This window comes from Ovis aries, chromosome 5 (assembly GCF_016772045.2).
Source record: "Ovis aries strain OAR_USU_Benz2616 breed Rambouillet chromosome 5, ARS-UI_Ramb_v3.0, whole genome shotgun sequence".
In the NCBI taxonomy this organism is placed as follows: Eukaryota; Metazoa; Chordata; class Mammalia; order Artiodactyla; family Bovidae; genus Ovis; species Ovis aries.
This window is the reverse complement of record NC_056058.1, coordinates 69,761,110-69,775,836: the sequence shown is the minus strand read 5'-3', so window position 1 is coordinate 69,775,836 and position 14,727 is coordinate 69,761,110. Positions and strand designations below refer to the sequence as shown.

Sequence of the window (14,727 nt, the reverse complement as noted above, 5' to 3'; positions counted from 1 at the left end):
TTTTTCCTGGTACAGAGAGGGAGACACCCTTACAAATGGAGATTTCCCTTATAAGTATAAACGTCTCTTACAAAAAGAAAACATCTATTCAGTTTTCAGAGCTTCTCCTCTGTCTGCTGTTTCTTAAAAAGCAACCAGCTCAAGGTAATCCTGATGCCAGAGACACATTTTGGAGTGACAGATTCTGCTCCCATACATATGGCATAAGGTTAAAACTGGTAAAGCTGGACATCGCATGCATGAGATTTGTTGTCTGTGTGCTTGAAATATTTCACAGTAATTACATTCTTTTTTAAACAGTAGCACAAGATATTTCACAAGAGGGACTCTTCTCTCCATGACCTTCTTAACCATTAGATATTTTTTTAACCTTTCAAAAATGCCCTGTAAATAATCAGACCACAATGTATATTAAGTGAGTAATGACTGGTTATTCCACCTTCTTTCTCAGAGCACTGCATGTTTTAAAACAGAGAACTTGTTCCTTTCACTCACCATTCAGCACTATTAATCCACCTAATGCATCTCTAGACCAGGTATCCTGGTAGTCACTGGTGATTTTTGTTGCTCCAGGGAAAGGAGTCAGCTACTACCATCATTATGAAGAAAGTATTTCCCTTTTTCAAGTGCTGGAAGCAGAGAGAGTCTTTCTTCCATGGGTAGAAATCAAACATGAGTTTTTTTTGGCTGCGCTGTGCAGGATCGTAGTTCCACAAACCTCTGCCCCCTGCATTGGGAGCAGAGAGTCTTAACCACTAGATAGCTAGGGAAGTCTTAAAATCGAACATAAATTTTAATAGCTGTGTCAGCTTTCACAGTCCTCACCTAAGTGACTGAAAAATGTTAGCTGTTTTCTTCTCTAGGAACAAGGGCTAGGATATTTCAAAACATCTCTTCCACTGAAAAAAAATGAATTTGTATATATATACATTTTAATATATTATATATAAACATATACAAACATATACAAAGAGTATGTGTATATATATATGTATACATACTCTAAAAGTATAAAAAGGCTGATAGCATAATTAAAGACCAAAACCTCTGGAAAAGTGGGATTATAGTGAGCAAGCGATGCCAAAGTCTGTTTTCTTGAGAGTGTTTGCAACCCTGCCTAAAATGAACTTTTTGGCAGACTTCATTGAACATAATATTTAGAAATTAAAACCCAGGCTCCTGCAGTGACAGTCTAATAAGAGATCACATTACATTAGGGCCCCAAATGCTCTACCTTCAGAGTAAGGGTACACTTACCTGCACTCCTCTCCCCAGCAGGGACTGTAGGGATTGTCCCCACTGTGCTGAACAGATCAGGGAGACTCAATATAAAGGACTCATCCTGGGAAATGGACGATATATATGTGACTAAATCACTGTGCTGTACACCTGAAGCTAACAATACTGTAAATCAACTCTACCTCAATTATAATAACCAACAGTAGACATTAAGATATTTGCACTATACAACAACTGATTGTATTAAGAAATTTAAGTAACTAAAATTTTTTCTTAACTCATTTGAAACACACACACAAATAATGAAGTTCAAATGAAACAAGGATTCATCACTACGGATCACAAGCACATACATCAGTAACAAATATTTAAGGTATTGAAATTATCAGAAATAACTCATAGAAAAGGTCGGTTTGCTAGGTTTAAAGACGAATAAGCTTTAAACTATCTTCAAGAATGTATAGTAAGCTATACAAAGAAACCTAGAAGATTTTCTTTAAAGACCAAGTAAAAGTTTCAAAAATTAAAAAATCCAATAACTAATTTAAATTTCAATGGCTGGCTTAACTGCAGATCAGGCAGAGCTGAGGAGAAAATTAGTGAATTGGTCAAATCATCCAGAATATAAAACAAAAGTAGAATAATGAAAATTATGGAAGAGATATATAAAAGATAAGGTGGGTATCTTAAAATATCTAATATACATTTGATTAGAGTCTTGGAGGAGAAAGAGAGACCGAGGTTATATTTGAAAAGATAGTGACTTGAGAATTTTGCAAAAGTAACAAAAGACATCAAGCCACAATGTCAAGAAGTTTAGCAAAACTCAAGCAAGATAATATTTTTTTTAAAACGCCAGAGTTATAAGTAAACTATAGAACACTAAAGACAAAAACAAAGATCATAAAGCAGCCAGATTTTGACATAAATGTTTCCTTCTAAGGAACAACATTTTGCTAACATCTCAGTAGCAAAACTAGAAGCCAGAAATTAGGAAAGTTGGTCCCTCAGTAATGTCTGACTCTTTGTGACCCCATGGACTGTAGCCCGCCAGGCCCCTCTGTCCGTGGAATTCTCCAGGTAAGAAAACTGGAGTGGGTAGCCATTCCCTTCTTTAGGGGACCTTCCTGATCCAGGGATCGAACCCAAGTCTCTCACATTGCAGGCATATTCTTTATCATCTAAGCCACCAGGGAAGCCTCAAGAATACTGAAGTGGGAGCCATTCTCTTCTCCAGGGGATCTTCCCAATGCAGGGGTTTCCTGCATTGCAGGCAGGTTCTTTACTGTTGAGCCACCTGGGAAGCCCAGAATACAGTGAAGTGCTGTATTAACTATACTAAAAGAAAACAACTTCCAAAAAAGATCAAAAATGTCTTTTAAGAATGAAGATGAAATAATGAATCAGAAAATATAACATCAGCAGACTTCCACTAAAGAAAAATTCTGAAGGATGTATAGCCATCCTCAGAATCCACTGGGGACTGGTTCCAAGACCCAGTGCAAATACCAGATTCTGTGGATGCTCAAGTTCCATAATCAGTCCTCTGTATCTGTGGATTCAACCAACCATGGATCAGGCAATACTGCAGTATTTTTGAGAAAAATCCACATGTAAGTGGAGCCACATAGTTCAAACCCCTGTTCAAAGATCAACTAAAAGCACAAGGAAAGATACCGCAGTGTTCACTGCAGTGCTCTTTACAATGGCCAAGACATGGCTATTGTCTTGATTGAATAGACATGTCCAGTGAATGTCTGAATAGAGGAATGGATAAAGAAGATGAGTACATATATACAATGGAATGTTACTCAGCCATTAAAGAGAGTAAAATAATGCCATTTGCAACAACATGGATGGACCTGGAGATTATCACACTAAGTGAAGTCAGGCAGAGAAAGGCAAAGATCATGTGATATCACTTACATGCAGACTCTTTTAAAAATGATACAAATGAACTTATTTACAAAACAGAAGCACAGACTTAGGAGAACAAATTTGTGGTTACCAGGGGGAAAAGGGTAGGTGATAGAGTAGAAGTTTTGGATTGACGTGTACACAGTACTGTATTTAAAATAGATAACCAACAAGGACCTACTATATAGCACAGGGAACTCTGCTCAATATTCTGTAGTAACCTAAATGGGAAAAGAATTTGAAAAAGAAAAGATACTTGTATATATATAACTGAATCACTCTGCCATACACCTGGAAATAATGCAACATCGTTAATCAATTACACTTCAATATAAACTTTTTTTAAAAAGCATAAGAAAATACAGTTCAGATGGAAACCCCAAAATGCAAGAGATAATGAAGGCATAGAAAGTGTCAAGCATGTAAGTAAATCTTAAAGACTATTGACCATATTAAACTGTTATAACAACTTGTGTGATTTACAAAGATGATAGAATTTAAATATACAGTAGCAATAAGATATAAATCAGGAAGAAGGTAAACAGAGTTAATTTATTCTAAAGCCCTTGCATAATTTAGGAGGAGGGAAACATATGAACTTTATACTACAGTAAGTTAAGATTGCTTACTGTCATTTATTGAGTAATCACTGAAAGAATAGAAATGAAATAGATAACTTTCAAACTAGTAGAGGTGGAAATGAAATTATATGAAATCATCAGTAAGTTTACAAGAGGACAGGAATTGGAAGAAGCATAAAAGAGGCAGGACAAAATGAGATCAGACTACAGCAGACTGCGCTGCTTAGAAATGAATAACTGACAGCCGCATGTGGAAGAGACTGATTCATCACACAGGTGTAACATTAAGGAAAAAAGACAAAAGTCACACAAAATATAACTTTTTTTAAGATTAAGGAATATCACGAAAATTATCACAAAAGTCAAGGTGATTTAGGGGTGTCTGGAGTATCTGTGTGCAAATTCTGGGTGGTAGCAACATAGGTATTTACTTTATAATAAGCCATTAAATGGCACACTTTTAAAAACAGTTTATATGTATGTTGCATTTCCAAAAAAGAAAAGTTTAAAACAAAGGTAAAGTAGCATGAGTGCATACCCCCCTGATCTAAACCCTCCTCTCAGCAGTGTTTACTTCTTTCCTTCCGCAGACCATCATCCACGGGCTTGTTCTCGCAGGCAGCTTCCTGATGTACTTTGCGGTGTCCCTTGCGTACAATGCCATCTGCGTCACCTGCAACAGCCCCACCAATCCCTACTGGGTGATGGAAGGCCAGCTCTCAGACCCCACGTTCTACCTTGTCTGCTTCCTCACACCGGCCGTGGCTCTTCTCCCAAGGTTTGAGCAGGGGGTGCTGTTTCCTTCCTAGAACTACCACTCTCCTCCATCAGCCATTCTCATAGCCTAAGAGTCAGGAGTTTGATCCCAGCTGGGATGCTTGAGGCTCTTGTTCCAAAGGGAGGGAGCTAGGACAGAAAGAACCATAAACTTGGAGGCAGATAGCATGGAATCTGGTCCCAGGTCAGCCACATAGCAGCAAAGTCACCAAATCTGGCATGGCCTCTGTTATGACACCTATAAAATGAGGGTACTAATTTCTCCCCTCCTGCCATACAAATCTTGTTGTGTACAAAGAATCATTTTGAAAAGCTCTTGGAGTCCTTTATTCATCAGCCCAGGAGTCTCACTTTCAAATGCCTTCAGGGACAGGTAAGCAACAGCAGCAAGCCAGGTAAAGTACAGGCATCGGGGAAGGAACTTCTAAGCTTCAGCCTATCACTGCCACAAGGAAAAATCAAGAGAGCATTTCAGAGCTTTAGATTTTTCCCACAAATTTTAGAAATATCCAAGTTTTAAATACTACTCAAATTTGTTAAAACACACACAGACTCATACACATACATACACCCTATATTAGCCAAATAAATTACTTCCACAGAGCGACAATTTCTAACATTTCTAGTCTATAGCCTCTACAGTCAGCTTTTCAAAACAAAATGGCAACAACAATGCCTCACATGTCCTTGGAGTTTACTCTTGACACATGCTTTTCTATCTAGTTCATCATTTTGCTTTTTCAAAATCACCTAAGAAATTAGTCAGAGCTGTGGTTGTAGTCCCACTTGTTCATGGGACTGCTGAGGTCCCAAGAGGAACCAGAATGTGTCCACCAGCTCATCACCAATCACAGGGGGAGTCTGTCCTCCCAACTCAGAGGCCAATGTTCTGTTCTCCACCCCACACTCTATAGTCAGAGTATTTGGTGAACTTAATGATGCTGTACCCAAAGGCAAGACCTAGCCCCTCTCCATCCTCAGGATCTTGTCACTGTGAATCTTTGAAATTCAGCTACTTTACCATTATAAGCCATAGTCAAGAGGCCATCGCAACACTGTGGAGCACTTTTCCTAATCCAAAATTAAGCAGAAAGTCATTAGCACACTTTGGTTCCTTTAATGAGTTTGGCAGCATGCTTAACCTAGTTTGGGCTCCCTTTCTTCTTCCTAAGACACCTCAGAACCTTGACATCTGATGCAGGGTTTAGAGGCTGAACATATCAAGATGACAAACACTCCTGTAAACTCAACCGATGGTTGGGTTCTAAGTATACACAGTCTCCCTGCTTGGCCCTTCCTGGTCTCCACAGCCTTATCTCCCTAGTCCCTGCCTCAAACTTTGGGCTCCACATCACCGTGCTTCTTGGACTTCCCTAAAGTCTGCATGCCCTCTCGTCTTCCTGCCTGTGTTCATGCTGACCCTTCTACTCAAAACGTCCTTCCTGTTACCAGACCTCCTCATCCTTTGACATCATTCCAGGTGTGACCAATTCCTGAACCCTTCTGTGACTTCACCTACCACCCTCAAGCCGAACCAGATCATGTGTTCCTGTTACCTGGTTGTATCTGTCACTACCTTTATCCCACATATTATCTGTTTTATCTGTTTGTCATGAACTCCTAGAAAGAAGTATCCTCCTTGTTATCATTATATAACCCACAGTTAGCATAGTTCTCATCACAAAGGCTGCCCTCAGAGATAAATGAGAAAAAAAAGATGCTAAAGAAACAGAAAGATGAATAAAATAGGGCTCTTTCTCTCAAGAAGTCTACCATCCAGTAGACAGCTCAGACATATAATGCAGGTAAGAGTGAGCAGCACTAATCAAGGGCCCTGAGACTGAAGACTGGGAGGCAAGTAAGCACAAGCCTCAGAGAACATATTTCCCACCCCGTCTTGGGAGACAGATCCTGGGAAAGACCTTGAAGGTCCTGCCCTTGTTGGAAAAGGATATCAGGTGTCTGTGTTAAATGCTTTCATGCACACTTTTGGGGTTAAATATGGCTGTGATCACCTCTGACCAAGGACTGACCTCTTCTGTTCGGTGTGTTATTTGGGGTAGAGGAAGCGTTCATCGTCTACAAAGAGTTCTGGTTCTTTGTCTTATTCTTGGTTAGACGACACGCTTGTAGCCAGAGGCTACCAGCTTGATAAGGATGGTTGAAAAGCACCGACATTCTTGGAAAAGACAGACACTTTACCATTATATCTTGTTGAACAGATGAGGGACAAGCTAGGGAAAGTTAGCAAATATTTTCTTGCCAGTTACCATAGCATGCAAGTTAAATCTCTGCTTATTCTAGATCATCATAAACTTGAATTCCGTCTTAATTCTGTTTACTAAAAAAGGCAAAGAGATTTCCTTTGACAGAGAAAGGATTATTTTAATAGCTCCAAGGACTGTTAACTTATAACCTTGGAACGATTAATTTTTGTTACAGAAATCTACATGGCAGAATGTTTGCTGTAAAAAACTGTATTTGTTCACTTAAAGATGCAAGCTGTGTTTATAATAAGATTGATTTCACTCACCAAGCCTGTGATAATTAGCCACTAACCATGACCTCACTAATTGAGTCTAATTAATTCAACCAGTATAAAGGAACTGTATGATTCTCTTAAACTGAGAGCAAACTTCTTTTGTTTCATCTGTAAAATTACTAACACACAAACTTTAAAACACAGTGCAGCATAATTAGCTACACTAGGCTCCAACAGTCCTTGCACACTTCACTTGGCTTCATAACACAACTCTCTCTTGGTTTTTCTCCTACCTCTTGTTTCCTCTGCTGGTTCAAAGATGACATGGTGTACGTCCTAGGTTCTTTTGTCTTCTAACTTTAGTTCTTTCCATAAACACAGCAACCATTATTGTGAAGTTAAATGTCATTTTTCACAGATGTATCTCTAATATAAACTCCCCGCCCAGATCTTTCTCCAGAATCCCAGATACATCCTTCTAGCTACCTGTGCCTCACCAGCACTGGACAGGCCACATCTGAGAAAAGTGGCAGGCATCTATAACTTAATTCCTGATCCACCTTCTATCACCACCACCCTCCCAGAAACATGGCTCTCTTCCAAGTTCCTTCCATCCACTGTTACCCACTGAGGATCAAGGCTGGCCCATGAGAATTATCCTTGACTCCACCCACCACCACATGGCCCTCTCTTATCCATTGCCAAGACCTGATAGTTTGATCTTGTTAAATAGAATTTATCTGCTATTTCCATTTCTACAGCCACCATCATAGTGAATGAAAGTGAAGTCGCTCAGTCATGTCTGACTCTTTGCGACCCCATGGACTGTAGCCTACCAGGCTCCTCAGTCCATGGGATTCTCCAGGCAAGAATGCTGGAGTGGGTTGCCATTTCCTTCTCCAGGGGATCTTCCTGACCCAGGGATTGAACCCAGGTGTCCCACATTGCAGGCTGATGCTTTAACCTCTGAGCCACCAGGGAAGCTACCACCATAGATAGGTTATAATTCTTTCATTCCAAATCATTTCAATAGTCTCCTATTGGGTTTACTCCAATCCATCATCATTGTGCCAAAGCATGATCATGTCATGTTTGTAACTTTCCAAGGGCTTGCCAAGGTCTTTACAATAATGTACAATACCCAAGACATTCCCCACAGTCCTTGCTTGCTCTGGCCTTACCGACACCTGTGACCTCTCACCCCACTCCTGCCCTCAGTCTCCACATGGCAGCTATCGTGCTCAGAATCTGGCTCTCACCCCCTCTTTGCCTGGCTCCCTCCTGTGCATCCCTCAGCCCTCAGCTTTATTGTTTCCTCCTCGAGGAAGGTCTCTAAATCAGATCGTGTGTGTGACACACTCACTGTTCCCGTGGCTTCTAACTCTGGTTCCTGTGCTTTCTGACAGCTAGAATCCTGTCAGTCTGGTTCACAGCTTAATCCCTTGGGGCTTGGCCCATTGTAAGAACTTGACAGTTATTTGTTCACTGAATGCACAGAGAAGGAAATTCGTAGCTTGGGGGAAATGTTTAAACTGTGGAAATTCTAGTTTCCGGGCAAAAGTTGAGTCTTTCCTAAGAAACATAGGCATGGCCACCTGTACTGCCTCCCTGAGTGAGATGAGAAAGAGTGAGGGAAAGTTTCTGATTCCATAGGATCTATTGTGGTCTTCAGAAATGCCTGCTCACATTGAGGTCATCCAGAATCTTTTAGACATAATAGAAGGATAAGAGCGTCTCTGCTTGTAAGGCTCTTAGAAGGTTTAAAAAAAATTAAGGATTATTTTTGGAAAAGACCTTAGATGTCCTCTGGACCAGTTGGATTACTTTTTATTTTTTAATTGAACTATAATTACATTCAGATCAATTCAATCTCTCAGCCATGAACTGATGGGACCAGATGACATGATTTTAGTTTTCTGAATGTTGAGCTTTAAGCCAACCTTTTCACTCCCCTCTTTCACTTTCATCAAGAGGCTCTTTAGTTCTTCTTCACTTTCTGCCATAAGGGTGGTGTCATCTGCATATCTGACGTTATTGATATTTCTCCCGGCAACCTTGATTCCAGCTTGTGCTTCATCCAGCCCAGCATTTCTCATGATGTAATCTGCATAGAAGTTAAATAAGCAGGATGACAATATACAGCCTTGACGCACTCCTTTTCCTTTTTGGAACCAGTCTGTTGTTCCATGTCCAGTTCTAACTGTTGCTTCCTGACCTGCATTTGGTTTCTCAAGAGGCAGGTCAGATGGTCTGGTATTCCCATCTCTTTCAGAATTTTCCACAGTTTATTGTGATCCACACAGTCAAAGGCTTTGGCATAGTCAATAAAGCAGAAGTAGATGTTTTTCTGGAACTCTCTTGCTTTTTCCATGATCCAGCAGATGTTGGCAATTTGATCTGTGGTTCCTCTGCCTTTTCTAAAACCAGCTTGAACATCTGGAAGTTCACGGTTCACATATTGCTGAAGTCTGGCTTGGAGAATTTTGAGCATTACTTTACTAGCATGTAAGATGAGTGCAATTGTGCGGTAGTTTGAGCATTCTTTGCCTTTCTTTGGGATTGGAATGAAAACTGACCTTTTCCAGTCCTGTGGACACTGCTGAGCTTTCCAAATTTGCTGGCATATTGAGTACAGCACTTTCACAGCATCATCTTTTAGGATTTGAAATAGTCCAACTGGAATTCCATCACCTCCACTAGCTTTGTTCATAGTGATGCTTCCTAAGGCCCACTTGACTTCACATTCCAGGATGTCTGGCTCTAGGTGAGTGATCACATCATCATGATTATCTGGGTCATGAAGATCTTTTTTGTACAGTTCTGTGTATTCTTGCCACCTCTTCTTAATATCTTCTACTTCTGTTAGGTCCATACCATTTCTGTCCTTTATTGAACCCATCTTTGCATGAAATATTCCCTTGGTATCTCTAATTTTCTTGAAGAGATCTCTAGTCTTTCCCATTCTATTGTTTTCCTCTATTTCTTTGCAATGATCACTGAAGAAAACTTTCTTATCTCTCCTTGCTATTCTTTGCAACTCTGCATTCACATGGGTATATCTGTCCTTTTCTCCTTTGCTTTTTTCTTCTCTTTTCACAGCTGTTTGTAAGGCCTCCTCAGACAGCCATTTTGCTTTTTTGCATTTGTTTTTCTTGGGGATGGTCTTGATCCCTGTCTCCTGTACAATGTCACAAACCTCTATCCATAGTTCATCAGGCACTCTGTCTAACAGATCTAATCCCTTGAATCTATTTGTCACTTCTACTGTATAATCATAATGGATTTGATTTAGGTCATACCTGAATGGTCTAGTGGTTTTCCCTACTTTCTTCAATTTAAGTCTGAATTTGGCAGTAAGGAGTTCATGATCTGAGCCACATATAGAGACTTCTATTCCAGAGTCCACTACAGGCAGCTTGGCAGGAGAGAGGAACCATGAGTTAACCATCAGGGAGATCTGTCAACTTCTCAGGAGACCTTAGGAAATCCAGCTCATCATTTGGGGCCTCGATGGTATTGTCATCTAGCAAATAGTGATAATGTACTGATGCTGTGAAGTTGGCATAGCCCATGGATTCAAGAAAAGAATATGTATTGGGAAACTACTTAAAAATTATTAAGTTCCACAAAGATTTGACACTTCAAAGCAAGTAAATTTGCCTAAATTAGAACAGCCCAGAAATAGAATGGCCACATGCATTGTAGGTGAGAGGAAAGCATCAGAATCCAGGGCACTGGGTCCTGACCACACCTCGACCACTGTATGGCTCTGGACAAATCATTCAGTCTCTTAGTGCCTCCAGTTCCATGTCTGTACATAGTAGGAAACAAAAGTACCAACTGTTTGTGATTTGGGGGAGAATAACCTGAGTTATGTGTACAGTACATAACAAATGTTTGCTGTTACATTTTGTTGCTGAACGCCCCCAGTATCAGAAGTGCCTGGACATAGATTTGATCCATCAGTTAACAGAGCAGCAAAGGGGATCCTCCGCTGGGTGGGGACTTGGATTCTAAGGGTCCTTTCAATGCTGAAATTCGAGACATCAGAAGTCACAAAAGATCTTTATTCTGTTATTTCCCACCAGGTACTTTTTCCTGACTCTTCAAGGAACATATGGGAAGTCTCCAATCCTAAGAGCTCAGAAAATTGACAGACTCCCTGTGGACAAAAGAGAGCTGGAAATCCAGAGCTGGAGAAGCCGCCAGAGGCCGGCCACCATCCCTGGAGAGGCCCATCCCACCAACCATCTGGGGTCACCTACCTCAGGTCAGAGCTTCAGAAGCAGCACCCCAAAGAATTTGAGCCCCGCCGAGCGGAGGTACAAGGAGGACTGGGTACTGCCTGGAGAAAGATGCAGCAGAGACCACACAAGGGACGACCCATACTCAGGGGACTCCTGGGCTAAATTCTCATCTGGGGAGCACCTGCTCTTGGAGCCTAGTAGGACGATGGCATCCGGACAGACTAACTCAAACTGGCCCTTCAGCCGGGGCAGCCACCGCCGATCCCAGAGCTCACTGACCATATGAGGGGCCTACAGACATCTGTACACACTCAGAGGAGGCCACCTGATCAGTGGCTTAATTAACCGTGACTCTTCCTCAAGGAGGAAAGAATGTGCCAGTCTTATTCTCTTCTCCCCACCCTTAGAGGACGTGCTGGCCCAAGGAGTTTAACAAAAAAGAACTGGAAATCAGTCAACCTCTAGTTTTGTCCTGCTTCCAGGCAGCACATCTTGTAAATGGTTTTTTATAAGGAGATTATATTTCTATTGCATTGAGTTTTTTCATTCTTTAGCCTGGAGAGATTCTCTGACCCTCTGGATAATGACAGCCTACAACCCAATGCAACTGGGTAGCATCAGATTCCAAGATGCCAAGAAGTGTCTTGACCCAGCCGATCTCTCAAGATCTGGAAGTTTCTGGCCTTCTCAAACCATCACCTCGTCCCTTAGTGCCAAGAGTCCAAGTTTCAGAAGAGTCTCATACACACAAGTGCCTCATCTCAAGAGTATCGCAGGAACGGTCATGTCAGGGTTAACATCTCGTCCATCCTCAGAGTTGGGTCTGCTCTAAGCCAAAGAAAAGGACATCTGAAGATTACAACCAGATTTGAACTCAGAGCCACAGACACTTCCAAAGGTGGTAAGGCCACAGCTAGTGTAAGAGCAGCAAGAAAACAAGCACGTGAAAGTGAACAGGGGCACCGGAAACCCCATGCTTTAGCTAATAGGCCACGTGTCCCACGGTCTGGGGAATCCACCCAGAGGACCTAGGCAGCACTCTTCTTTAAGATATGTATTTTATTTATTTTTAAATAAAAGTAGAAATATCCCCAAGTTCTCCAAAGTCTGCCTTACACCATTTCCCTTTAAGGAAAAACCTATATTAGTACCGATTGTTGCTAACCAAAAGAAATCCAAAGAGAATTTTTCCTCTTACCAAAACAAAGGCGAAAAGAGCATTCAGCATTCGTTTTGCAGCCAGTGGTTAGAGGTGCAGGCTACCTCTACCCAAGCATTCAGTGGCGCTGCCAACCTCCTTCCCTGGGAACTACACAGCACCTCAGAATCAAACTGCCATAGCTTTGAACTCTGTCTGAGCATCTGTGCCTTATCTCAATTTATTTTGTACATCTGTTAGCAAGACGTATCCTAAGGTAACTCCTTCTTTGTTTATACCATTTCAGCTTATGAAATTTTTCATAGAAACGCTCTACTTTCAGACTGCAGGGGAAACCTGTACCCATCCTCATTCTGCTCTCAGAAAAAGGCAAACTCCAAGATCAAACTTTTGCACAGCTGCACCCAGAACAGACAACCCAGATGAGAGAGCAACTCTGAGCCCAAACAACAGCATCTGAAAGAGTAGAACCAATGTTAAACCCCATTCATCCAGAACATCACAGGCTTCAGCTGAACAAGGGAGAGCCAGGGGAAGTCTCACTTCACAGGAAAAAGAAGAATTACATAGATGACTTGTATGGAAAACAGTGTTGGGATAAAAGAATGGATGATAATATTCTAATGCACTGTCAAGAGAAGCGAGCTCTACAATGGGCAAGGATAGCCTGTCCAAGGATAGCCCAGCCTTTTAAGGTGAGTACTCGCCTTAAGGTGGTACCTAGATACTGAGCAAAAAGTACTGATACAAGGGTGGAAACAATTGTGGCAAGTCACAGCCACCCCATGAATTGACATCACTTGAATAACTTCGTAGCAAAAGCACCCAAAAAGAGCTCAACAATCAAGCCAACAGATGGCAGAGTGAGCTCGTCTCCTGACCATCCTGCTGGCAAACCTTAACTGGAAGGGCCATTTGGGGCATCATCCTGAGTCAATACACTGGATCTCTCTCACTGACTTTGCCACATAATGGCGCCAGCTCTGGCCAGCTGGTGGGGCTTCAGGGGAATCCTTCATGAGGACGGCTCGAGGAGGAGCAGGTGAATGTATCAGGCAAAGCAGTAATAATATAAATTGTCCCAAATGAGGGGACTGAGCCAAAGCTTGGATCTCAGGATCCTTCCTTTTCCTTTATGATTCCTGTCTACTCCTGAAAGCCAGATGAGACAGGTGGGACATTTCAGAAAAGAACAGAGTAGTGAAAAGAGCACTGCCCTCAGGAGATGGAGATGTGAGCCGTTTCTCTGCCCCATATTCTCTAGGAGCCAGGAGCATTGACGTAGCATGCTCCCCTTGCCCTGCCTCCCAGACTCGGCATAAGGATCAAGTGAAAATTACATGGGGTTGTTCAAACCCTTTGAAAGCTGTAACATCCTTGATAATAACACAGGGATTTTTATTTGAGAGCTAAGAGGAAGAAAAATCATGGAGAAAAGTTGAGAAAATATCACCTGTACATAAATGCCAAAGCACACCTGACATTCTCATCCTGCTCTCTCTCTTGCATGACCAAGCATCCCAGTTTGCCTGGGCTTTCCCCAGTTTTAGCACTGAAGGCCCCACAGCCTGGGAAATTCCTCAGTCCTGGGCCGACCAGGCCAACTGGTCACCTACTCTTACCCTTTTTTGTGAAGCAAACCAACTGTGTCCGTCCAAGTGCCATCTTAGGGGAAAAGGTTATAACAACTATTTCTCTGTAACATAATGCTAATGATTGTAATTAATACATTTTTATACATTCATGACCTTTTACAGATTGACTGGGAATATATTATCCTTTATTAAAAGAAAAAATAAACATGGTTTCCCATCATTGCCTACAGTCTGAGTACTACTGCCCCTCCATCTTTCTTGACATCCAGTCATTCATCCATCCATTTATTGATCCAATAAACCTCTGTTAAGCCCCTACTAGATGCCTGACAATGCGCTTGGGGTTGTGAGAAACCCATCTCTTTCTTAAAGAAGCCCATATCCTTGTTGGACATAGGGTATCAGGAAGATAATTGATCCAACAAAGACTGTGACACAAACCTAAACAGCTGTAAGAATTAGAAGCAGTATACACAATCCTGCCGCCCCCGCCCCCCCCCCCAACCTCTGAAACTCCAACCTGGATCATCTCTTCCTGGAAGCCTGACACCAACCTCAAACTCATACTGATTAGGTGCCTCTTTTCACCCATTCATTCAACAAACACCAAGTGAGTTTCCACTGTACACAGCAGTGTGGTGGGTAGCAAGCATACAGGCCCAGCCCCTGCCCTCAAGGGATTTAGTCTAGAAGGGGACCCAGACAATATTCAAGGAATCAATAAATGTGA

General features: G+C 41.7%; 1 protein-coding gene across 3 annotated transcripts in view; it reads left to right on the top strand.

Annotated features, from left to right (window-relative positions):
- Positions 1-14,217, top strand: part of ATP10B (ATPase phospholipid transporting 10B (putative)) — a 386,386-nt gene extending 372,169 nt beyond the window's left edge. For all 3 annotated transcript variants that reach the window (XM_060416606.1, XM_027970475.3, XM_012178897.5), the window contains 2 exons: positions 4,328-4,515; positions 11,085-14,217. In XM_060416606.1, the coding sequence (XP_060272589.1) occupies positions 4,328-4,515; positions 11,085-11,529 (633 nt within the window). In that variant the 3' untranslated portion in view covers positions 11,530-14,217. The remainder of the gene's footprint in view (positions 1-4,327; positions 4,516-11,084) is intronic.
- The last annotated feature ends 510 nt before the right edge of the window (positions 14,218-14,727 follow it).